We start from the raw sequence: 27,529 nt of genomic DNA, 5'->3' as shown, positions 1-27,529 counted from the left end.
TGTGTAAATAACTCCTCTGACGGATCAAGTGAAGCGGCTGTGGTGGCTGTGGTGGTAGTGGCGACGGGCGGGTGCGTGGTAACTTGAGAGCAGGTGACCGAAGCTGAGTTGGAGGAGGATGGTGCGTCAAGGTTCTTAGCGGAAGCTGTTGAAGATTGGGTGTCCTGTCTAAGCCAGTCAACTACGTCCTCTGAATTTTTCGGGTTCAGGGTACGTGGCCTCTGAAAACTGGGCATTATTCCAGGGACAGTGGAAATCACAGCACCACGACCACGACGGCCCCTGCGGGGTGGCCTGCCTCTGCCTGTCATTTTTTTTTTAGATAAGTGGTACTACGCGTGCTAGGTACTGTGCCACCCGGTATGAGTGGTTGGCACTGGCAGTGGGCACACTACAGTCTGTGGAAGTGGGCCTGACACACACTGGCAGCAGGCAAGCAACTGAATTTAGACTACTGTCTAAAAATTAAATGCCTTATTTATCGGCAAGCTACTGTGCCACCCGGTATCAGTGGTTGGCACTGGCAGTGGGCACACTACAGTCAGTGGAAGAGGGCCTGACACACACTGGCAGCAGGCAAGCAACTGAAATTACACTAAAGTGTAAAAATTAAATGCCTTATTTATCGGCAAGCTACTGTGCCACCCGGTATGAATGGTTGGCACTGGCAGTGGGCACACTACAGTCAGTGGAAGAGGGCCTGACACACACTGGCAGCAGGCAAGCAACTGAATTTAGACTACTGTCTAAAAATTAAATGCCTTATTTATCGGCAAGCTACTGTGCCACCCGGTATCAGTGGTTGGCACTGGCAGTGGGCACACTACAGTCAGTGGAAGCGGGCCTGACACACACTGGCAGCAGGCAAGCAACTGAAATTACACTAAAGTGTAAAAATTAAATGCCTTATTTATCGACAAGCTACTGTGCCACCCGGTATCAGTGGTTGGCACTGGCAGTGGGCACACTACAGTCAGTGGAAGCGGGCCTGACACACACTGGCAGCAGGCAAGCAACTGAATTTAGACTACTGTCTAAAAATTAAATGCCTTATTTATCGGCAAGCTACTGTGCCACCCGGTATGAGTGGTTGGCACTGGCAGTGGGCACACTACAGTCAGTGGAAGAGGGCCTGACACACTGACTGGCAGCAGGCAAGCAACTGAATTTAGACTACTGTCTAAAAATTAAATGCCTTATTTATCGGCAAGCTACTGTGCCACCCGGTATCAGTGGTTGGCACTGGCAGTGGGCACACTACAGTCAGTGGAAGCGGGCCTGACACACACTGGCAGCAGGCAAGCAACTGAAATTACACTAAAGTGTAAAAATTAAATGCCTTATTTATCGGCAAGCTACTGTGCCACCCGGTATCAGTGGTTGGCACTGGCAGTGGGCACACTACAGTCAGTGGAAGAGGGCCTGACACACACTGGCAGCAGGCAAGCAACTGAATTTAGACTACTGTCTAAAAATTAAATGCCTAATTTATCGGCAAGCTACTGTGCCACCCGGTATCAGTGGTTGGCACTGGCAGTGGGCACACTACAGTCAGTGGAAGCGGGCCTGACACACACTGGCAGCAGGCAAGCAACTGAATTTAGACTACTGTCTAAAAATTAAATGCCTTATTTATCGGCAAGCTACTGTGCCACCCGGTATCAGTGGTTGGCACTGGCAGTGGGCACACTACAGTCAGTTGAAGTCGGCCTGACACACACTAGCAGCAGGCAAGCAGCTGAAATTACACTAAAGTGTAAAAATTAAATGCCTTTTTTATGCAAAGTCCTGTGCCAGCCGGTATGAGTGGTGGGCACTGGCAGTGGGCACACTACAGTCAGTGGAAGTCAGCCTGACACACACTGGCAGGCAACTAACCTTAGATTAAAGTGTAAAAATTAAGTGCCTATTTTTTAAGCAAAGTCCTGTGCCACTCGGTATGACAGGGGTGGGCACTGGCAGTGGGCACACTACAGTCAGTTGAAGTCGGCCTGACACACACTAGCAGCAGGCAAGCAGCTGAAATTACATTAAAGTGTAAAAATTAAATGCCTTTTTTAAGCAAAGTCCTGTGCCAGCCGGTATGAGTGGTGGGCACTGGCAGTGGGCACACTACAGTCAGTGGAAGTCAGCCTGACACACACTGGCAGGCAACTAACCTTAGATTAAAGTGTAAAAATAAAGTGCCTATTTTTTAAGCAAAGTCCTGTGCCACTCGGTATGACAGGGGTGGGCACTGGCAGTGGGCACACTACAGTCAGTTGAAGTCGGCCTGACACACACTAGCAGCAGGCAAGCAGCTGAAATTACACTAAAGTGTAAAAATTAAATGCCTTTTTTATGCAAAGTCCTGTGCCAGCCGGTATGAGTGGTGGGCACTGGCAGTGGGCACACTACAGTCAGTGGAAGTCAGCCTGACACACACTGGCAGGCAACTAACCTTAGATTAAAGTGTAAAAATTAAGTGCCTATTTTTTAAGCAAAGTCCTGTGCCACTCGGTATGACAGGGGTGGGCACTGGCAGTGGGCACACTACAGTCAGTTGAAGTCGGCCTGACACACACTAGCAGCAGGCAAGCAGCTGAAATTACATTAAAGTGTAAAAATTAAATGCCTTTTTTAAGCAAAGTCCTGTGCCAGCCGGTATGAGTGGTGGGCACTGGCAGTGGGCACACTACAGTCAGTGGAAGTCAGCCTGACACACACTGGCAGGCAACTAACCTTAGATTAAAGTGTAAAAATTAAGTGCCTATTTTTTAAGCAAAGTCCTGTGCCACTCGGTATGACAGGGGTGGGCACTGGCAGTGGGCACACTACAGTCAGTTGAAGTCGGCCTGACACACACTAGCAGCAGGCAAGCAGCTGAAATTACATTAAAGTGTAAAAATTAAATGCCTTTTTTAAGCAAAGTCCTGTGCCAGCCGGTATGAGTGGTGGGCACTGGCAGTGGGCACACTACAGTCAGTGGAAGTCAGCCTGACACACACTGGCAGGCAACTAACCTTAGATTAAAGTGTAAAAATTAAGTGCCTATTTTTTAAGCAAAGTCCTGTGCCACTCGGGATGACAGGGGTGGGCACTGGCAGTGGGCACACTACAGTCAGTTGAAGTCGGCCTGACACACACTGGCAGGCAACTAACCTTAGATTAAAGTGTAAAAATGAAGTGCCTTTTTTTTAAGCAAAGTCCTGTGCCACACGGGATGACAGGGGTGGGCACTGGCAGTGGGCACACTACAGTCAGTTGAAGTCGGCCTGACACACACTAGCAGCAGGCAAGCAGCTGAAATTACACTAAAGTGTAAAAATTAAATGCCTTTTTTATGCAAAGTCCTGTGCCAGCCGGTATGAGTGGTGGGCACTGGCAGTGGGCACACTACAGTCAGTGGAAGTCAGCCTGACACACACTGGCAGGCAACTAACCTTAGATTAAAGTGTAAAAATTAAGTGCCTTTTTTTAAGCAAAGTCCTGTGCCACACGGAATGACAGGGGTGAGCACTGGCAGTGGGCACACTACAGTCTGTGGGCCTGCAGCTCCTCACACACAGGCAGGCCAGGCAACTGCAATATGTATATAAAGGAAAAAAAAAAAGCAGACTAATGTTGCAGCCCTAAAAAGGGCTTTTTGGGGTGCTGTCAGGACGCTGTCCTTACAGCAGAGATCAGATGAGTCTTTCAGGACTGGAGTGGACACTGAATTCACTAGCCTAGCTATCGATTTCCCAATTAAATCAGCAGCAGTTACAGTCTCCCTCCTCTCACTAAGACTGCAGCTTCAGAATGAATCTAAAATGGATGCTGTGCAGGAGGTGGGAGGGTCTGGGAGGGAGGGTATGCTGCTGATTGGCTGGAATGTGTCTGCTGACTGTGAGGTACAGGGTCAAAGTTTGCTCAATGATGATGTATAGGGGGCGGACCGAACATCGCATGTGTTCGCCCGGCAGAGGCGAACGCGAACAAGCTATGTTCGCCGGGAACTGTTCGCCGTCGGATAGTTCGGGCCATCTCTAGTGGCAGTCCTTGTAATGAACGGATTATTGGCGGCAGTCCTTGTAATGAATTATCTGTGGTTAACTCGTGCCGGAAAGGCCTTTAAGGGGCAGTGGACAACTGTTTTTTGACTTTCCACGATTACTCAATAAAGTGTTGCCTGGGGGAACCTCTAGTAGCTACAGACAATGAGAAGACAAAGCTTCAAGATTGCTTGGAGCCCGGAAGAGTAGCAAAGTTCATCAAGATTCAAATCATAACTACCAGCCCCTGGTCTCTTCGTCAGGGAAAACATCACGAGTTCCCAGTCATCGTGGATGGGAAGGAGGACATCCTGTTGTGCACAGAGATGGAGAGGGTCTTCAGATTCCCCCCGCACTATACGGATGTTTCAGAAATGAACCGCTGCTCCCGACAGAAGCTCCTGGGAAGGTCATGGAGCGTCCCTGTCATCCGGCATCTATTTGCCCCGCTGAAGGATTATTTTGAAAGTGTGTAGAAGCCACACGGGGCCCCCACGCTGCAGATTTATCATGGAGACACCAGGTTTTATAATATTACATTATTATATAAAGAAAAAAAAAACGAAGCCCCTTCGTCACCCGACTCCCAAGTGCGATCAGCTACATCATCATCATCGAGTACTGTCTGCACGTCACTGATGTCCTCCTCAACCGTCTCTGGGTCAGGAGCCTAACCGCTCGCAACACCAGCTTCTAAGCCACTCTCCTCATCACTACTTGCCCGCCAAGTGGAGGAAAGGACAGAGGCAGGTTGAGGACAGGTGAGGGTATAGGGCCTGCTCCCGGGCCTGGCCAACTAAGGTTTGTGTCTGACGAACCCACCAACTCTTGGCTGGGGGTGTCTGATGTCACTTGGGATGAAGTGGTTGACTGAGTTAACCAATCAAGAACCGCTGGGTTGCTGGTCAAGACATGACCGCTAGATGACACCGGGAGCTCAGGCCTCTCGCTGTGACTCCTGTTGCCACGCCCCTTTACTCTGCTGCGACCTCTGCCTGTGCCAGAAATATTTATGCCTCTGCCACTCCTCTGTGCGTCGCCTGGCACTTCTCTGTCTGACATACTTTTAGATGAACTAAATAAATAAAAAGCAAATGAAAACACCCCTAAAAGTGACGAATATATTTTTATTTTTGTGCTGAAATAGGCCACTAAACGCTTTCACCACAAATAACTGCATCAGTGAAATGTGTATATATATTTTTCTTTTTGTACTAAAATGGGCCACTAAACGCTTTCAACTCATATAACTGCCGGAGTGAACTGAGAATACATTTTTCTTTTTGTTCTGAAATAGGCCACTAAACGCTTTCAACACATATAACTGCAAAAGTGAACTGAGAATATATTTTTCTTTTTGTACTGAAATAGGCCACTAAACGCATTCACCACAAATACCAGCAACAGTGAAGTGTGTATATTTTTTTCTTTCTGTACTGAAATAGGCCACTAAATGCTTTCAACGCATATAACTGCAGAAGTGAACTGAGAATATATTTTTATTTTTTTATACTGAAATAGGCCACTAAACGCTTTCGCCACAAATAACTGCAACAGTGAAGTTCATATATATTTTTCTTTTTGAACTTAAATAGGCCACTAAACGCTTTCACCACAAATAACTGCAACAGTAAAATGCATATATATTTTTCCTTTTGTACTGAAATAGGCCACTAAACACTTTCAACACATACAGGGAGTGCAGAATTATTAGGCAAATGAGTATTTTGACCACATCATCCTCTTTATGCATGTTGTCTTACTCCAAGCTGTATAGGCTCGAAAGCCTACTACCAATTAAGCATATTAGGTGATGTGCATCTCTGTAATGAGAAGGGGTGTGGTCTAATGACATCAACACCCTATATCAGGTGTGCATAATTATTAGGCAACTTCCTTTCCTTTGGCAAAATGGGTCAAAAGAAGGACTTGACAGGCTCAGAAAAGTCAAAAATAGTGAGATATCTTGCAGAGGGATGCAGCACTCTTAAAATTGCAAAGCTTCTGAAGCGTGATCATCGAACAATCAAGCGTTTCATTCAAAATAGTCAACAGGGTCGCAAGAAGCGTGTGGAAAAACCAAGGCGCAAAATAACTGCCCATGAACTGAGAAAAGTCAAGCGTGCAGCTGCCAAGATGCCACTTGCCACCAGTTTGGCCATATTTCAGAGCTGCAACATCACTGGAGTGCCCAAAAGCACAAGGTGTGCAATACTCAGAGACATGGCCAAGGTAAGAAAGGCTGAAAGACGACCACCACTGAACAAGACACACAAGCTGAAACGTCAAGACTGGGCCAAGAAATATCTCAAGACTGATTCTTCTAAGGTTTTATGGACTGATGAAATGAGAGTGAGTCTTGATGGGCCAGATGGATGGGCCCGTGGCTGGATTGGTAAAGGGCAGAGAGCTCCAGTCCGACTCAGACGCCAGCAAGGTGGAGGTGGAGTACTGGTTTGGACTGGTATCATCAAAGATGAGCTTGTGGGGCCTTTTCGGGTTGAGGATGGAGTCAAGCTCAACTCCCAGTCCTACTGCCAGTTTCTGGAAGACACCTTCTTCAAGCAGTGGTACAAGAAGAAGTCTGCATCCTTCAAGAAAAACATGATTTTCATGCAGGACAATGCTCCATCACACGCGTCCAAATACTCCACAGCGTGGCTGGCAAGAAAGGGTATAAAAGAAGAAAATCTAATGACATGGCCTCCTTGTTCACCTGATCTGAACCCCATTGAGAACCTGTGGTCCATCATCAAATGTGAGATTTACAAGGAGGGAAAACAGTACACCTCTCTGAAGGAGGCTGTGTGGCTGGGAGGCTGTGGTTGCTGCTGCACGCAATGTTGATGGTGAACAGATCAAAACACTGACAGAATCCATGGATGGCAGGCTTTTGAGTGTCCTTGCAAAGAAAGGTGGCTATATTGGTCACTGATTTGTTTTTGTTTTGTTTTTGAATGTCAGAAATGTATATTTGTGAATGTTGAGATGTTATATTGGTTTCACTGGTAAAAATAAATAATTGAAATGGGTATATATTTGTTTTTTGTTAAGTTGCCTAATAATTATGCACAGTAATAGTCACCTGCACACACACAGATATCCCCCTAAAATAGCTAAAACTAAAAACAAACTAAAAACTACTTCCAAAAATATTTAGCTTTGATATTAATGAGTTTTTTGGGTTCATTGAGAACATGGTTGTTGTTCAATAATAAAATTAATCCTCAAAAATACAACTTGCCTAATAATTCTGCACTCCCTGTATAACAGCAGAAGTGAACTGAGAATATATTTTTCTTTTTGAACTGAAATAGGCCATAAAATGCTTTGGCCACAAATAACTGCAACAGTGAAGTGTGTATGTATTTATTTTTATTTTTGTACTGAAATAGCCCGCTAAACGCTTTTGCCACAAATAACTGCAAATTGTCATCCCACCTTCCCACAGTTCCTTGCCCCATGTCCTCACACGTGTAGCCGCCATTTTAGCCGCCATTTTAGGAAAATTGTGATTCGTTACCACGAAGCGCGAGGAAATTTGCATTCAATGCAAATCGAATTTTTCCTGAAATTCGGATCGAATTCCACTTCATCAGCTTTGATTCTCTCATCTCTATTGATGACCTATCCTGAGGATAAGTCATCAAATTGTGCATCACAGGAAATCCCTCTAAAGGGGGTGTCCCATCTTGTTGTTTCCACGGAAATGACTAATCGCTGACCTTAGGTGGTCAGGCTTATTGAAACTGCCGGGCAGAGGAGAATTATGCAAATGGCGTAGCACAGCAAGCCATGCTGTTTCCTTAACTCAAGAGTTACAGAATCGGCGATATGGGACTACCCCTTTAAGAGAATAGCTAAATGACAATTTTTTACAGCACTTGCCTAAAAATTTCCCAAAAAGGGGGCGTGGTGAGGGTGGAGTGGAAGCAAGCCAGGGGCCCCACCACATTTATCCTCTTCTACAGTTTTCTGGCATAGAGGAACACTGAAATCTAAGCCTGCCAGATGCTGTGCTTAGTTTATAACGAGGTGTGTGCGTCGTCATAAATCAGGCACAACATCCGGTTATCATAACCTGGATTACACCGCCGGGCTATGATAAATCTGCCCCTTACTCTAGAGCCATGAGTGCCACTGTTTCTGGAGAATGCAAGTTACAGAATTAATGTATATTGCAAAGATGGTTTCTAAATAACTCAGGTTTACGGCTCAGGAATTCGAACATCAAGCTCTTCTAATTGTAGGTAGTCCTAATACCATGCCTCCCAACTTTTTGGACAGTCAAAGAGGGACACTTTTGGTTCATTGTGTGTAAGACCAATTTTCCCTGCATATTTATACACTTTAATAGTTTGATTAGCGCATAATAACGTAACAATTATCTGAATATTGAAATTTCTAAAATCCTAATTGCATCAAATAATGACATAATATATAAGGCGGCTCTAATATACAGAAAGTAACTAGGCAAACACCTTCTAGATCAATATTGTAAATATAAAAATGTAAATCTATACCTCAGATCAACAAGAGGAGCATTTAAGGAGCAAAGAGGGACAGAGGGACTTTAGTCAAAAATAGAGATTATCCATTCAAAAGAGGGACACGGGAGGTCTGTCTAATACCGCACTCATAATAGTCTTATGGGGACCTACTGTGTACTCATATGGATTGGTGTTGTACTGTATATACAGAAGACTAAGAAGCACAAAGAGTACCTAAGGCCATTGATAGCCCATGTGCCAGCATCAGGGGCGTAGCTATAGTGGGTGCAGAGGTAGCAGGCACAACTGGGCCCAGAAGCCTGAGGGGCCCAAAGACCCTTGTGCCACATAAGAAGACACCAGTATTATAGAAGGTGCATGCTGGTCAAGTTACACCTCTGATTGGAAGGAAGTGGTTAGGTCAAGAATTTGGCATGAGTGGGGTGCCGTTTCACGAAGGGTTAGTGCTCCCTTGCCCCTGGACACAAAGCACTGAGGGAAGGGGGGCCCAAGCTGAACTCTTCCACCAGGTCCCATGAGCCTTTAGCTACGCCGCTGGCCAGCATGCAGGCTGCCAGCATACGATTCACGGTACTCACATTACATTCACATCACGCACACCCATGGATACTCTACAATTCTGGACATATTTCATTAGCCTTTTTTCTCCTGCAGAAAAGACCAGGCAGACCTGAGGTGTAGATATACAGTTTATTTTGCTATAAATGTTTTACACTAAGTGGGAACACTCGTGAGTTACTTGTGAAGATAGAAATGCTCTTTCAAGAAAATCTAATCAATAGACAACTTCCTGGCCTTGACCAGAAGTAAAGATTTAAGACTGAGATACTGCTGCCTTCAATGCGGCCACCGTGCAGAATGCTGCCATGAAAGCTGTGTAGCACCAGAGAGAGGAGCCGGGACGAGGTGTCCGATACTGGATGCTGTACGTGGCAATCAACTTCTTGTTAAACAGTTTTATGAGCAATGATGCATTTGTCTAAAGGTATAAGACATCCCATATAATTTAGTATTTGCTCATGTTGTTTTCTGTGCTCAGTCAGTACAGTGATTCAGGAACCAAGTATGGTCTTCCTCAGCCTGCACTGAGCAGTCAGTGGAATACAGAAACCACTGACATGCATGATGCACCCATTTACCTTCTCCCAAAGAAGACCACTATAGAGTACAGTCTTTCTGAATCTGGCCATATACTAGAAATTTCAGAGCATAACAAATGCCAAGAAAACACAGACGGCTGCCATGTTCGACTTTTTTTAGGGCATGGTTGGTGGCAGCCCTACTTGGAAAGTCACTTGTGCCAAATGATAGACGTGTACCCCATTCATAAGAACCTAGCACAGGTCACGAGACAGAGATTGATCTGCTAATTGATGGCAATTTATTGTCTTAACTTATGGCACTATCAGCATTCACTTGCCAGTCATGGCTCATGAGTTGGATACCCGAAATCTCTAGTGTAGAGGTTCCCAACTTTATTACCATTGAGGAACACCTAAACAAGCTTTCTACTCCCGGGTGGCCCCTACTTCGATTTTGACCCGAAAGAGGGGGAAGTAAAATTTTCTACGGTTCCTACTGAACTCTATACTTGACCAAGTTCCTTGGAACCCTAGTTGGGAAACACTCATCTGCTACTTACCCAGACTGGCCAGATTTATCAGGCACCAATTTATGGTTGACTCTGCTTCACATAATCATAGATAATTAGCAAGTGACTGTCATTTGACCTACTAATTATCTCCAAAGAGGTGCTTTGTTGTGTGCTTAAAGGGGTATTCCACAATTTTTTTTATTGATGCCCTATCCTCAGGATATTGACCTGATGACGGACGTTGTTATCCTCCAAAATGCATTGTCTGTAACTATAATAAAGAAGACTAGATATTGTAAGTAAAAGTGACGACCTCTAGGACCTGTTCAAGCGCCGCTCGTGAAGTCCTTCTTCTCTCCTATACTCTAACCTCAGGATAGGCCATTCATATCTGGTCAGTCCAACACCCGACATCCCTGCTTATCATCATCGGAAATACAAAACTCCCTCCATTGTGTAGTGGATGTGCAGCGAGCCCTGGAGGAGCCGGTGCAGAAGATGGGAATGGTAGTGGCCCTGATGAAGTATAGTGCCATGGTGTACTCCCTCAAGCCATTTTTTCTCTGGGGATTGGTGCAGTGGAAATATAGTACTGAAGAATGAGGCCAGAGGGGAATGTATAAAAAGCTCTTTTACTAAGTGCAATGTGGAATTTCAAATACATTCATTAGAAGCAATTTTCAAGTGCAATTTTCTGGTATTGGTAAGGATAATGAAGGCAGGTTGGTTGGCTGCATTTTAGAACTAGTATTGTACTGGTCTAGTAATTTTCTGGGTGATGGGTGTCTTAGCCGTAGTCCCTCACCTCACATCAGTGTCTTGTAATGCTGGTTGTAGCAGTTTGCTGTCTGTCTTCTCAAGGGTTCACTTGAAGCTTGGAACAAGGTTGATTTCTCTAGATAATCTGAAGTAGGAGCAGGAGCTCTGAGGTGTGCTTCCTCTCCAGTCTGTAACTCAACACAAACTCCCCCTCCTGGCAGGAAGAAGGACTAGCCCACTCCTACCAACAGGGGAGGAACAGAAAGGATAGCCCTGTTCCTTGTTAACCCTTGCCATCCATATTTTTACTGGAAGTTACGGCCATATAACACATAGAAAAATACATAACAACATACACTCACCTAAAGAATTATTAGGAACACCATACTAATACGGTGTTGGACTCCCTTTTACCTTCAGAACTGCCTTAATTCTACGTGGCATTGACTCCACAAGGTGCTGATAGCATTCTTTAGAAATGTTGGCCCATATTGATAGGATAGCATCTTGCAGTTGATGGAGATTTGAGGGATGCACATCCAGGGCACGAAGCTCCCGTTCCACCACATCCCAAAGATGCTCTATTGGGTTGAGATCTGGTGACTGTGGGGGCCATTTTAGTACAGTGAACTCATTGTCATGTTCAAGAAACCAATTTGAAATGATTCGAGCTTTGTGACATGGTGCATTATCCTGCTGGAAGTAGCCATCAGAGGATGGATACATGTTCTCATTCTGTTTACGCCAAATTCGGACTCTACCATTTCAATGTCTCAACAGAAATCGAGACTCATCAGACCAGGCAACATTTTTCCAGTCTTCAACAGTCCAATTTTGGTGAGCTCGTGCAAATTGTAGCTTCTTTTTCCTATTTGTAGTGGAGATGAGTGGTACCAGGTGGGGTCTTCTGCTGTTGTAGCCCATCCGCCTCAAGGTTGTGCGTGTTGTGGCTTCACAAATGCTTTGCTGCATACCTCGGTTGTAGCGAGTGGTTATTTCAGTCAACGTTGCTCTTCTGTCAGCTTGAATCAGTCGGCCCATTCTCCTCTGACCTCTAGCATCCACAAGGCATTTTTGCCCACAGGACTGCCGCATACTGGATGTTTTTCCCTTTTCACACCATTCTTTGTAAACCCTAGAAATGGTTGTGCGTGAAAATCCCAGTAACTGAGCAGATTGTGAAATACTCAGACCGGCCCGTCTGGCACCAACAACCATGCCACGCTCAAAATTGCTTAAATCACCTTTCTTTCCTATTCTGACATTCAGTTTGGAGTTCAGGAGATTGTCTTGACCAGGACCACACCCCTAAAAGCTTGAAGCAACTGCCATGTGATTGGTTGACTAGATAACTGCATTAATGAGAAATAGAACAGGTGTTCCTAATACTTCTTTAGGTGAGTGTATAACACAATATAATACATAATTCCTAGGTCTGGGGTACTACTGATTGAGCTGGTTACTGCAGAGCTGCTCCCATTGACTTCAATGTTCAGATATTGATCAGACTGAGGATAGGCCAACAATAACAAAATCCCGGAATTTGCCTTCAGGGCTTATGCAAACCTCCATTACAAATTCCTTCGGTTTTTTTGGAGGAAAAATGGTGCTGTATGCAAAACAACATACAGAACCCAATAGAGACCATTATAAGTCAACAGGATTCAACAGTCATCCCTGGTCCTATGATGATTCCAACACATTACTGATGTCCGCACAGCCTTAGAAAAACTTCATTACGCATCGTACAATGATGGTATGTTTCTGTTTTCTTCCAAGATTGTTGGGAATGGGTAATTTCCAGTGGATGCATTGGAAAAAGAGTGCTATTATCCAGAAATTCACAGCTTTCTCCAGTTACTTAAGACCGTGGCTCCTAGGAAACTAAATGCATGATTATCACAGCTATGCAATTGCATTAGATCACAATGTAATAAAATAGCACCTAATGTATCCCAGTGGGGGTTACATAAAATTGTTTGCGAAAATCAGATTTTATGCAACTGCAATATAATGTTGTTGTTTTTTTTAAATTGTACATTTGGGGGTGACACCCCTTAAAGAGTTGTATGGGGGTTTCATCAAGATCAAATGCAAAATCTAAATTAGGCAAATGTATCGGCTGCTATAAAAATGAAAATCCTGGATTGGAATTGTTTCGGTCAATGTGCCAATCACCCAGTCCGAAATTCTGTAAAGGTGGATTGTGAATCATTCACTTCAGTTTGCCAATTTCTGTGAAATCGATTTCTCCAAAGTATCCCAATGGTAGGCGAATTACCTATCGGTGAATTATGATTGGTGGGGATTGATCTGCTCATAAAATAAACTACGATGAATGCAAATCCATAGGAAAATCATTCCTCATTCTTGTTTTTGTCTCGACGTTTGAGCCAAAGTCTGATCCAGACAGAATACAATATAGATAGGACATTGTCAGACGGCATCGGTTAAGTACATTCACATAGCAGAAGATAATGGTTGCTCGAAAGTGCAGCGAATTAACTGTAAGTGAAACATGTTAAGCTGATTTAACAGAGCAGCGATGCGTGTGAAAGAATTCGGGATACATTATTAATTAGATTCTGTGGAGGTTGAATCTCACTTCAGAGACTTCAGAATCCTCCTTTTTCCACTTCAGCTTCACTTAATAATACAGAGAATTCGCTCTAGAAAAAAAAATATTTTTTCACAGCTATTAAATTATATAATGTGCACCCCTCCGGCACTGTTAATAGTCTTTGGCAACTATGACAACACAATGAACTCTTCAGATATTCATTTAACGGTGAAACCTACGTGTCATAGCGATGCCTTCAATGGTCAGCTCTGTAAATTTGTGAATCTTCAATGTGGGCTGAAATGCTGGTTGTTGCCTAGTATTTCAGATCTATGGAGATCATAGGCATACTTGCTGTAATGTACTTACCTGTCCGCACTCCCACAATGAGCAGTGATCTTGGCGTCATACTACAACTAGTTCAGGCTGCAGGGTGGTCCAACCTAGCAGCGTGCACGGATGTTGGGTCAGTCGTCCTATGCCAGTTTTCTACAGAATATTTAAACAGTTGACTGCTGGGCACAGTCACCTATGATTGGTTCTCCTGCTGCAGATGTTGCTTAGGATACACGTTGGATTTCTGACCTCCTGCTGGTACATGACTACACATTTTGACATCTAACTTGGCCTCTGATCTGTACTCCTGTTATTTGACATTTGCCTGGTATGGTCTCTTGTCTGGATTTGTTGTTACCCTCTAGTTTGACTGCAGATTGTTCCTGGTTTTGTGTTTGTCTTCTCTATTGGTCTACAGTATGTCGTATTCTCCTGGTTCTGACCTGATTCTGTCTGTCTACTCTTTTTAGTTCCAGTTAGGAACGGACCATCGACCAGTTGGGGACCATCATTTAGAGCCGATCATCCAAGTAGGAAGGGACAGTGTTCTTGATGGTGTTCAGGGCTGCACTGTTCACTACCTAACATGACACTTGCCATGGAGGCAGCTCATGCAAGCTTCTATGGGGCTCCTGGAGTGAGGGAACAATTTTAGGTTGGTCTTGTCGCCGTTTTACTAGGTAGTGAGACTCTACACAGAGATTTGGTCTCTACAAGGACTGCAATGCTAGCAAAAAGGGACTGCAATGCTACAGTAGCAAACAATGAAATGTAAAAAGTTCTCTATTTATAAAAAATGGGATAGGGGTAGCTGTATCTCCTGGCCTGGATATTTAGGACTATGAGTATGGCCACACAGTCAGGTTTCCTGATGCAGTTTTGGAAGGAGAGAAAGTATAAAGGACAAATATGACTTCTCTTTTTTGAATTATCTCTTGGTTTTGGCTTCTAAAACTGCATTAAGAAACTGACCGTGTGATCGTACGCTATGGTGGTGTCAAGCGGCTCCTTAAAGCACCCTGATTTCATCACTGCTAATGTATGTACACCACTGTGAAGTTAATGTTGTTTGCAATCTTAGCAAACAAGAAAATATACTTGCTAATGGAATGGGTAGACCAATATCTCCTGTTGCAGATGGTCAGGAGTATAGTAGTGTCAATCAGCACCTGAGAGCTCAGATTTTTATGTTTGCCTTTGGCCCCTAATCTTCTGGTTAGCAGTGTTAGTGACAAATGCTTAAATCGGCTTTGCACATTTAGGGGTGGGCAGGGGGGGTATAGACAAACCCCCCATTCCTGGGAAGACCTTGAAGGGAAGCATACTTACCTGCTTCCCGACTCTGGCTCCAGGCTCCTCCGCTTTATGGCCTCTGCTGCTCTGCTCGGGTCCCTGGATATAAACTTTTGGCTTGACGCCACTGCAGCCAATTGCTAGCCGCAGTGGTGACATGCTCCCCCTGCGTCATGTCAAATTGTCACGTGACGAAACAGGATCAGGTCACCACTGCAGCCAGAGATTGGCTGTAGCAGCGTCAAACCTGAAGTTTACATTTAGGGAACCAGAGCAGCAGAGGCCCTCTGGGCACTTTAGCACTCATTTGCATAAATATTAAAACTTTTTTTTCCCGCGAACGCCACAACCGATTTTCACAAAACAGGTATCATTTTACTCAGCAGGATCCACTCTACCAGACAGTATGTCTGGTTTAATAGGGTTGACCCTGCTGTGTAAAAGACCAGTGCTCAGCTTAATGAATGTTAATACATTGCCCCATATAAACATGTCCAGTGATCAACCAAAAAATGAGGTTGATGCTTGGTTGTCAGTGACCACAACCACAAATTGCCTTTCTTCTGTATATTGTTGATCAACACACTTTGGGGCCATTTATCTAACCATGTAAAAGGATCTTTGCTTCTTGACTGCTTGGAGATTGTATGTTCATCTGTGGAGGTGAAGGTCTTAGCTGCTTAAAGTTTTCTCCAAAATTTCAAAAACATCCTGGAAAGTTGACTTTCGTTTACTTTATACATTGACTTTCTTGTTAAAACTGAAAAACCAACGTGAACATGGGAACGATAGACAGCATTGACTTATCATGTTGCACCTTCTGTTCCTCTTATTCTAGATGTTTCCGTGAGCTTGCTGTCTCTTTTGGTAACAGCCTGTGGACTCGCCCTCTTTGGTGTATCACTTTTCGTCTCATGGAAACTTTGTTGGATTCCTTGGCGAGAACGTGGCTTGAAAGGAAGCAAAGAACATGAGCACCTGAACTATGCAGACAGTGACACGAATGAGCATGACTACAGTGATAACTATCTGGGGCAGCCCCCTCTATTTCCAGAGTCATCCATGAAGATCAGTCATACGTCCCCCGATATTCCCTTGGAAGCCAAGAGCGCCAATAAGGAAAACTGTGTTCACAATGCTCGGATGCAAAGGCAAATCACAGAACCAACGTCATCTGCTCGGTCAGTGTCCAGAACCTTTCTCTTTGTTTTAATTATTTAACAGTAACAATTACAAAAATAGCACAAAAAAAGCAAACTATTATGCACATATACAGTTCATCTCAATGGCCTAACAATATATTGTATTCAAATATCTAGGTTGACTTTGTGTTTAGTGTACCATTAAAGGGATTTTCCCACCTAGATGGGAGTAAGCGCCAGCCTCAGTTGGGCGGGTTTACGGAAACAGTCTAGTGGGTCAGTGCACTGCTGTGTCCGTAATTCCTATTGTAGAGAATAGGAGCTACTTAAATATCATTAGAGACCAAGCTATGCTGCTTCCGTAACTCCTGAGTTACAGAAAAAAGTCAACGCTTAGTGGGAGAAGCTGGTGGGAAGGAAAACTGGCTTAGTTGCCTATAACAACCGATCAGATTCCACCTGTCATTTTTCAGAGCTTCTTTGGAAAATCAAAGGTGGAATCTGATTGGTTGCTGGTCAAATAAACCAGTTTTCCTTTACATCAGTTATGATAAATTTCCTCCTTAGTGCCATCTTGTAGTGGAGACCACGAGACAGAACAATTCCTTTAAAGGGGGTTGTCCCACAAAAAATGTTCTCCAGTTTTCAAACCAGTACCTGGATCTGAATACTTTTGTTATTGCATGTAATTAAAAATGTATTATAGCCACTAAGTTTTTCACTGAAATCTATCTGTGTAGCGCCATCTGCTGATTGTTTCTTTTTATTTCTTTGTCCGCCTCACTGCCCTTCAACCTTGTCCTTCAACTGCCTCCTGAACTGTGATGGGGAGAGCTGAGACACGCCTCCTGAGCTGTGATAGGGAGAGCTGAGACACGCCTCCTGAGCTGTGATAGGGAGAGCTGAGACACGCCTCCTGAGCTGTGATAGGAAGAGCTGAGACACGCCTCCTGAGTTGTGATAGGGAGAGCTGAGACACGCCTCCTGATTTGTGATCGGGAGAGCTGAGACAGGCCCCCTGAGCTGCAGCAGAAAAGACCCTCCCTTGAGCTCTCAGCTTGATATAAATCTAGCAGAGGAATGAATGGGGAGATCTCTGGATCCATGTTAGGTACAGGGCTGGTTCTAGCTTTGTTAGAAATAGATTGCCATGGACTATATGATAAACTTGCAGAAAAATACATCCACTTTTCCAGCACTGTCATTTCAAGGAAGGCTGACGAAGTGGATGTATTTGTCTGCAAGTTCTCTAGAAACTTGTTTCCAGTCCAGGATTGTCTCCTTGGACTCCGGATTCCAGTTTGAGGACAAGCAGACTGAGGTGCACCATCAATGTTTCTTTTGGAGATGTACTATATGATGTCCGTCTTTCATTTTTTACATTAATCATGGGATACCCCCTTTAAAGCAACAGTCCAGTCCCCACTCAGTGGCGCTATTCCATGTGTGACCAGTAGGCCATCAACCTCTTTTTTTCCGCGATGGGAAATTCCAATACACACTTGTGAAAATCCACGCCGTGTGAACTATGGAACAGATTTCCATAAAAAACAACGGAAAGTAGAATGCACACAATTTTCCTGCAGTTTAATGCATCACAATCTGTATGCCCGTAGACTTCCACTTACTTCCGAATCACCGCTGGGTAGTCTAAAAATCAAGCCGACGTTTGTCGCTGTGGCTCCTGTTGGTGGCAAGAAACAGCCTAGTGAAAAATGGAGTTGTTGTATCCATGGAAGGTCACAGATCTCATAGGGCCCCATAGCAAAATTTTGTATGGGCCCCCCTGCCCCACCCAGTTTACCAGGACTTGTGCATCAAAGATTCCCAGGAAACGCTAAGCACAACACTCCAAATTTATAAAGAATTTTATTTTATTTTTTTACTGAGCGGTATAAATTTTTATTTGAAAAAATTCACCTTTTGTCCTCACCCATTTTATATTACCCATTGATGTGAACAATTGCCTCATAAACATAGCATTCCATCTGAACAGCATACTTCTCATGCATTCAAGCTAGACAAGTGTCAAATGCACTGGTAAATCTCCCCAATATAGCTATAAATCTCTGCTTCCCTATAGGTATTATAAAAACAGGAGCATGCAGCCTCCACTAGGTGGAGCCCTGTGTATAGGAATTTATGCAGTTATTGTTATAATATCTTTGCAATGAGCTCCCCCTAGCATCAGCTCCATGAAAATGCAGTGCTTTCATGTGGGGAAAAGAGGAAGTTAATGGCATCTGTCAGCAGATTTGTACCTATAAAACTGGCTGACCTGTTACATGTGCGCTTGGCAGCTGAAGACATCTGTGCTGGTCCCATGTTCCTATGTGTCCGCATTACTGAGAAAAATGAGGTTTTAATATATGCAAATGAGCCTCTAGGAGCAACGGGGGCATTGCAGTTACACCTAGAGGTTCTGCTCTCTCTGCAACTGATGCACCCTCTGCACTATGATTGATAGGGCCAGGCAGTATAAACATCATCACACCTTGCACTGTTGATCAAAGTGCAGAGGACGCGGCAGTTGCAGAGAGAGCAGAGCCTCTAGGAGTAACGGCAATGCCCCTGTTGCTCCTAAAGACTCATTTGCATATGTTAAAACATCATTTTTCTCAGCAATGTGGGCACATATGAACATGGGACCAACACAGATGTCTTCAGCTGCCAAGTGCACATGTAACAGGTCAGCCAGTGTCATAAGGACAAAACTGCTGACAGATGTCCTTTAAGAGTTTGGTCCATCCTCGCCCGGGCCCCATACCAGTTGTGTGGTTTGTCTCCATTGAAGGTACGCCATTGATCATATGTAAAGTGACTGTCACACAGAATAATTGCTTTTAGACAGTTGTTTTATGCGTGGCTGCCAACAGTCCTGAATTTTCAGGGACTGTCCCTAATTTTCAAGGACAGTCCCTGCAGAGACAATTTGGGATGTCCAGGGGTGAAAAGGGGTTGGGTTCATAGTCATGCCCATAAGAGGTAGCATTCCTAGTCAAGTCTTGCCCATGAGTAGGAGTGTTCTTACTCAAGTCTTGTCCATATGAAGGAGCGTTCTTACTCAAGTCTTGTCCATGAGTAGGAGTGTTCCTACTCAAGTCTTGCCCATGAGTGGGAGTGTTCCTACTCAAGTCTTGCCCATGAGTGGGAGCATTCCCAGATGGGTTTGGCTATCGTTTCCAAGAGCTGGGCTTGCATACACTGAATTTACCAACTACTATGTTGGTAAGTATGTTTTATGTTCATGTTCAACCAAAACCTGGCCCGGTGGAGCTGAGACGGGTGGTGCACCTGATCTAGCCAATGGTAAGCCCATAATAAGTGATAGCTGGCATATGAAATTATAGCAAGTATAGAAATGTGTGAAGCAGTCGATTTCACTACAAAAAGAATGACAAAATATCTGAATGTGAATTTCAATGCGAATTTCTGCCACAGGCTACAGATAGCTATAAAATTTGTTGAAGGGAGAAACCGGAGAAAATTGCTTTACGGAGAGGGGAGAGGGATCATCTTAAAGTGCAAGAGGTGTGTGATAAATGGATTTGTTGGGATGAAGCCATTACACAACCTAGTAAAGCTGTCAATTATCAGACATGGTGGATACTTGTGGAGGAGACCTTGTTCTTAAAAACAGCAGCTTCTGTACGACTGCTTCAGAGGAAATGATCACCGCGATGGAAGTATCAGCTTCCAATGGAGAAGTCATCTGACTGGGAAAGGCGCAATACGCTCTAGGTTTGACTGGAGACCTTGAGTTTGATGCTCATCTCAGCGACCTCCAAGAGGCACTTCTTCCAACACACACCTAAACAGGAAACATTAAAGGGGCTATCCCATGAATAATGTAAAAAATCAAAACCATGCATAATCTAGTACAACGTCCTTCTAACAAAGCTAGAACCAGCCCTGTACCTCACACGGATCCAGACATCTCCCCATTCATTGCTCCAATTATTCTGCTAAATTTTTTTTAAGCTGTCGGCTTAGGGGGCATGTCCTTTCTCAGAGGGGTGTCCTATCTGCTGCAGTTGTTGGAAGTTGAAGGATGGAACTGAGCATGTGCTTCTGTCTCAGAGAGTAGGACAGAAAAATTAGATAAAACGCTAACAGCAGGTGGCGCTATACAGATAGATTTCATTGAATAACTCAGTGGCTAAAATACATTTTTAAATACAAAAATATTCTAGATGCAGGTGCTGGTTTGAAAACTTTAGAATATTTTTCATGGGACAACCCCTTTAAAATAAAACCTTGTAGCCAGCGCTATGCAGACTGTAAAAATTCTATTTTTCCACACTTTGGCCACCCAAAACTGACTCTGACTCTGCAACTCCGACTCCAAAGCCCTGCTAGTTATCCCTGGTCTTTGATTCATTGAACATAATATATACTGTATTTATAGAATTAAAGGGATTCTCCAGGATTTTCATATTGATGGCCTATTCTCAGGATAAGTCAGTAATGCTGTTGATGAGCTGTTTGAGGAAGCTCCGACACTCACAGCGGCCTTCTCACATCTTACCAAGCAGAGCACTGTCCATTGCATAGTGGATGTGCTTGGTACTGCAGCTCAGCTCCATTCACTTGACTGGGAATGAGCTGCGCCTAGATCATGTGACACGGCCTAGGAGGAAACCTAAGCGGTCCTCAGGGGATTATTGAGGTTAGTTTTTTTTTGTAAGGGAGCGTTCAGATCACCGTTATTTTTTCGTTCTTCCAGTTTTATTTTTCTTTTTTTTTCTGTTCTTCTGATCACAAGAACCAATAAGATAAACTGTTCTATTAAAGGTGTTGACCAGCTGGGATATTTTTGTTATAAAAAGGAGTCAAAATGGTATAAAACAAAAAACTATTCTTAATAATCCCCTGAAGACCGCTTATCTCTACTTCCTGGTCCCTGTTGACACAAAGGAAATGACTGTAGCCAATCGCTGGCCACAGTGGTAACATAAGCCAGCAGTAACCATTCTAAGCCAGTGATTGGCTAACGATCATTTTCTCTGTGTCAAGAGGAACCAGGAAGTAGAGACCAGAGTCTGAGGAAGCATAAGAAGAGGAGCAGCAGATGAGCTTTGAGGTGAGTATCACTTTCTTTATGCCATTTAGGCCCCTTAAAAAAATAGTGACAGAGCAACTTTCTAAGATACACAAGTCATAAAAAGATCCATCAACAGCCTCATCTTGAATATACTATGTAAAATATAACTAAAAATAAAGTTAATTTTGCAAAGATTTCAGATTTTAAATCTAAGGAATATAAAGCCCGATAAGTCAAAGGTGGAGCTTTATGTTGCAAGGAAACAAAATTAGTGATCATTTTCCAAAGCTGTTGTTTTAAGGTTTACATGACCCAACAGCCCAAGTTGCCCATTCATGCACACCATTTAGCTGCTATGGGGCCTTTGGAGAAAGTGTGCTCAGTCTTGGTTGGTCCCATTCTATCTTCTTCAGGGTGGGGAGAACTTGTGCAGGAGGTGAGCAATACCTTGAAGGGTCATAGGGCATAGAGGGGCAACAAACACCAGGTGCTCCAGTCCTTAGAGGAAAAACCATAATGAGGGGACCACTCAAATTTTCACTATGAGGCCTCCTAACTTATATGCAAAGTTGGACTGGACCACCAGAGGATCCTCTGGTGGGCCCAGTCTCTGAAGTTATAGTCCAGGAAAAAAATTCCCATTTGCAACTACCTTAGGAGACAATCACGTGCCACTGGGGTCTATTGTTTTGATTTAAAACCTATTAGATGTTATTGATGATATAGGGCAGGTATGGCCAACCTGTGGCTCTCCAGCTATTGTAAAACTACAACTCCCACCATGCCCTGTTGTAGGCTGATAGCTGTTGGCAGTCTGGGCATGCTGGGAGTTGTAGTTTTGCAACAGCTGGAGAGCCTCAGGTTGGCCATCCCTGATATAGAGGTTGGCCCCTTGAAAATAATTTCCTCTGGTGAGCCCAAGGCACTTCAGGTCACCACTGCTTATATGTCCAACTTTTTATGTTTGCATTTACTCTTGAGATTTGAAGCATAATTACAATAATTAATTTCACTTCTTTCTTAAGACACAATTCCATCAGAAGACAGCTGAACCTCTCGAATCCTGACTTCAACATCCAGCAGTTTCAGAAACAAGAACAACTGACTGGAATTGGTCGTATCAAACCAGAACTGTACAAACAAAGATCAGTGGAGACCGATGATGTTCGGAGGAACAATAGCAAATCTTGTGGGAAACTCAATTTTATTATTAAATATGACTGTGACATGGAAAAACTTATAGTAAAAATTCATAAGGCGGTTGGCCTGCCAGCAAAGGATTTCTCGGGAACATCAGATCCTTATGTGAAGATTTATTTGCTTCCAGATCGAAAAACAAAACACCAGACTAAAGTCCACCGGAAGACACTGAATCCAGTGTTTGATGAAGTTTTTTTATTTCCTGTCCCCTATAATGAGTTGCCCACCAGGAAACTCCACTTTTCTGTTTATGATTTTGACCGTTTCTCAAGGCATGATGTCATTGGACAAATCATAGTGGATAATTTTTTAGATTTGGCAGATTTTCCCAGGGAAAGTAACATTTGGAGGGACATCGAACACGTCACCAATGTGAGTATTACAGTAACAAAAATGTCCTGCTCTTTTTGTCATTCTCTTTTCTCGCCATATCTGTAGCCCTCTTAATACCTTGTACTTTGGAGATGCAATAACTGGAGACTTCTTAGTTTTTTGGTGGTCACACGTAAAAATATTTCTCCTATCTTGTCTGACTTTACATGACTTTGAGCTTGTGGGTTAGAAAGTCTTCTTAACCGGATATCAGTAGTCATTTGTCTATATGTCCTCAGGCCACATGGTAAGGTTTAGAGCAAATATATAGCTGATGATGTCATATTTGTTGACCTGTAAAGATGATAGACCGTAGACAAATGTATCATGAAGAAAATAGTTAGCATAAGATGACAAACATAATATGGCATTTCCCTTATACACCTGTAATGAAGTATTTTCCTACCTAGAATGAGAGTTCTGGAGGGCCTAGTATATGCAGAACGGGCAGATTTGTTATTTTAAAGAACACCATGTAATACCGCATTTCTCCTGGGGTGGCACTGCAGAAAAATGAACAATCAATGCCAGATTTCTCAGCAGATTGTGGCTAATTAATGGAAGCAGAGCATGTATCTAGGTCCCATACAGACAAATAGCCCTTGCACTGAGGGACATAGCTAAAGGCTTGTGGGCTCTTGTGCAAGAGTTTAGTTTGGGCCCCCGTGCCCTCAGTGCTTTGTGGCGGCAGGGGAACACATAGCCTTCATGCTGCCTGAGGCAAAAATTGGAAGGCCCCCCCCCCCCCCTCCCATGCTTAATTCTTGACCTAACCCCTTCCTTCCAGTGCAAAATCTATGACAGAGCCCTCCCAATATGCACTTTCTATGTCTTTGGGCCTCCTCAGGCTCCTGGGCCCGGTATCGACTGCTACCTCTGCAACCCCTATAGCTACGCCCTTGCTTGCACTGCTTCCAATTGAAGATATAGCAATGACATGGGGGTCATTTATTACAAAATATACGCCACTTTTTGGCATATTTAAGCTGCAGCTTTTGTCGCAAAGGGGTTTTGTGGCAAAATCTGTGACTCACTCTTTCCCGCTCAGGCCACTTTTCTGAGGTGGCGGGAAAAGGAGCGTAGTAAGGCTGGGAAGAGGGCTTCTAGCCGTTCCGTCTCATTTACCATTTGCTACACCAGTTTATGGCGTGGAAAATGGTCTTGCACTATTCCAGTAAGGGAGATGGCGTAGTTTAAACTATGAGGCACGGCCCGGTGGAACCAAGTGCCAAAGTTATGTAGAGGCCTGCACCTCTGCATAACTTTGTCGCATCCGCCACCAGAGCAGGGGTATTAAAACCTGCGTATAAATCGCTGGTCTTATAAAATGACCGCCTATGTTTTTGTGTTTCGCATACACTGTGGCCCATGAACCTGTGGGTACTATACAATATATTAGACTGGTCCAGAAGGTGAGGATTAGTTAGTGTCTGGGCAGTTTAACTTAGGCTACATTCACATATGCGTTTACAAAGTCCAGTAGTCTGTTCCTCCAGTGAACAGACTACTGGAGTTTATCATATCCGGTATACCGCACACCGCCAGATCCCCATTAACAATAATGGGATCCAACAGGGATGCCGCCTTTCAGGATCCTTTATGTGGTTAGCAGAGCAAAGAGAGTTCAGGACAGGAGCTCACCATCCCCAAAAAGAAATAGAATATCCTGATAAACTATTTATAATTGGTCCTCTAAAGAAGACTACCTGTTTAAAGGGGTATACCTATCTTGGACATTGGGGGGACAATGTCTGATAGGTGCAGGTCCCACTCTGGGACCTAGATCTATACTTTGACCAGAGCCTGCAAAGTGCTGGAGGGCCGCCCTCCATTCATTCCTATGGTAGCACCGAAAATAGCCTAGCCGCATGCTCAGCTTGGTCGGGGGCATATCCTAGCGTTATGCCCCCAATCTCCACCATGGAAATACCCCTGTCAGAACTCCACTACTGAAGAGGAGATGTAGCTGTCTAACTCTCTGGGCATTACAGATATCAGTCTGTATTAACCCCTTGCCATTACCAGAATAGTACGTTGACTGTGGTGCAAGCTATGCTGAATTTAAAGCTTTCATTGCATGATCCATTCGGTAACAAAGTCACAGTGGGTGGAATGGCCTGGTGCATGAAAATCTTTACATATCATTTTTTACTCCTAGGAAGTGAAAAAAATTTAGATATTGAATAAATGTTGTGTTAAAAGCCTGAATCTTCCTTACAGGCTGCGAGACATCTCTGCCTGACAGATTGAAGAGACGTAGTCTTCTGATTGATGTACCTATACATTATTGAGCATGCAGTATTTATTAACAGTATGCTGTGCTAGATTTATGGGCAGTGATAGGCACGGCTGACATTCTAATAGCTTCCAAGACAAATCTGGGTCACTCCACCTCTTGTCTAAAAATCCAGTAAGCTCTTAATAGTGTTTGCGCTATCACAGAAGTGTATACAGATGAACAGCATTGATGGATTTGCCGAGCCCTGCTTAGTCTGCCTTACTCACCCAGTGAAGCTGCAACGCTTTGTATAATGGGAGGTTTTTACTGGGCTAAATATTATACTAAATCATAACGGTGTAAGCAAGGGGACAATGATGTGCCAGTAGTCCGTACAGAAGGAGAAATGTACAATCTGGTCTGAAAAATGGCTCTATCTATCTATCTGATATCTATCTATCTCCTATCTATTTAGCTGTCTATCTATCCATATCTATCTATCTCCTATCTATCTCATATCTATCTGTTTATCTATCTAAATAAAAAAATATTGTTTATCTATCTATCTATCTCATATCTATCTATCTATATCTCTCTATCTCATATCTATCTATTATCTATATATCTATCTCATATCTATCTATCTATCTATCTATCTCTCTCATATCTATTTATCTCATATCTATCTATCTCATATCTATCTATCTCATATCTATCTATCTATCTATCTATCTATCTATCTATCTATCTATCTATCTATCTATCTCTCTCTCTCATATCTATTTATCTCATATCTATCTATCTCATATCTATCTATCTATCTATCTATCTATCTATCTATCTATCTATCTATCTATCTATCTATCTCTCTCTCTCATATCTATTTATCTCATATCTATTTATCTCATATCTATCTATCTCATATCTATCTATCTATCTATCTATCTCTCTCTCTCATATCTATTTATCTCATATCTATCTAGCTCATATCTATCTGTTAATATATAATATAAATTACATTAGATGACAGTATAAAGCTCTTAGGAGATAGTAGCGGGCTAGAGGCGTGTAGTAACTCAACTCTGGGGTTTTACAGATGTACTGCCAAATTCTCTGAAACGCCTTTGGAGACGGCTTATGGTAGAGAAATGGTAGCTAATTGCATGCTCATCTGTGGCATTGTGCTGTGTGATCAAACTGTGCACATTTCAGAGTGGCCTTTTATTGTGGGCAGTCTAAGGCACACCTGTGCAATATTCATGCTGTCTAATCAGCACCTTGATATGCCACACCTGTGAGGTGGGATGGATTATCTTGGCAAAGGAGAAGTACTCACTAACACAGATTTAGACAGATTTGTGAACAATATTTGAGAGTAATGGGTCTTTTGTGTATGTAGAAAATGTTTCAGATCTTTGAGTTCAGCTCATGCAAAATGGGAGCAAAACCGAAAGTGTTGCATTTATATATTTGCTCAGTGTATCTATCTATCTATCTATCTATCTATCTATCTATCTGATATCTATCTATCTATCTAGATTATACATCTAATATATACATGCAAACCTATTGTTCGTTTCAGGTTTGCCAAATTCTTCAAAAAGTTTGGTTTGGACCCAAATCAATTCTACTCAAACTAAAGTTTCTCCAATCGCCCTGAAAATTAGTATAGAACACCCTCTAGTTTCCTAGGACTAAGAATTTTTGGGAAAAGATATCTCTTTTTGTTAATTTATTTCCGAATTTTTGTGTCTTCTCTCCTCCCTCCCCCCTCTCTTAGCTTTTGAACAAAATGACAGCAATAGCTTATTATGTCTGAGTCCCCCCCGACACCGCCAGGGCCAGAGCCCAGGAAAATGAAATTTAGGCAGTCGTGGAAATGTCCAACATTTGGGACCGACAAGTCAAATTTTCCATATAACAGCGCTACCCTTGCTTGACCTGCCAAGAGTCCTAGCATATTGCCCGAGCCACAACCCCACAAACATTTAGGGGCACATTTATTAAGACCAGTGTTTTAGATGCCGGTCTTTGTCACGCCTATACCTGGCGGTGGATCCGCCGGAGTTATGAAGAGGTGCCAAACTCTACATAACTTAGGCATATCCAGCGCCATTCTAAATGTAAGACAGCTTCCTGAAACAGGCGTCGAAAATGGTAAATGAGACGGGCCTTCCGGCCGCCCCTTCCCAGCCCACACCATGCCCCTAATTTAGGTGTATTTCTGTTTGATAAATGATTGGCTGTTCCAGGCTGTAGTCAGCCTGCAGGCCAGTCAGGACAAGACCCCTTCCATTTCATCTCAGGGTCATGTGAGCATCCTTCTTCTTGCTCCCTCATGTTTTTTCCTTTCAACATGTGCAGTAAAAAGCGTGCCGTATTACCGAATTCATCTGAAGCAAATCTGATAAGCTTCGGGATCATTTGGTGGAAAAATTGTAGTTATGAATCGATTCACTCATTCTTAATATATATATATATATATAT

The 27,529-nt window shown here is 43.4% G+C and overlaps 1 protein-coding gene across 1 annotated transcript in view; it reads left to right on the top strand.

Annotated features, from left to right (window-relative positions):
* SYT9 (synaptotagmin 9) overlaps positions 1-27,529 on the top strand; it is a 186,859-nt gene that overhangs the window by 56,954 nt on the left and 102,376 nt on the right. Inside the window, exons 2-3 of the mRNA XM_040409265.1 lie at positions 15,905-16,247; positions 22,278-22,824. Coding sequence (XP_040265199.1) covers positions 15,905-16,247; positions 22,278-22,824 — 890 coding nt within the window. The remainder of the gene's footprint in view (positions 1-15,904; positions 16,248-22,277; positions 22,825-27,529) is intronic.

The sequence above is a fragment of the Bufo bufo genome, chromosome 10 (assembly GCF_905171765.1).
Source record: "Bufo bufo chromosome 10, aBufBuf1.1, whole genome shotgun sequence".
Taxonomy (NCBI): domain Eukaryota; kingdom Metazoa; phylum Chordata; class Amphibia; order Anura; family Bufonidae; genus Bufo; species Bufo bufo.
This window is presented reverse-complemented; position numbering and strand designations above follow the sequence as displayed.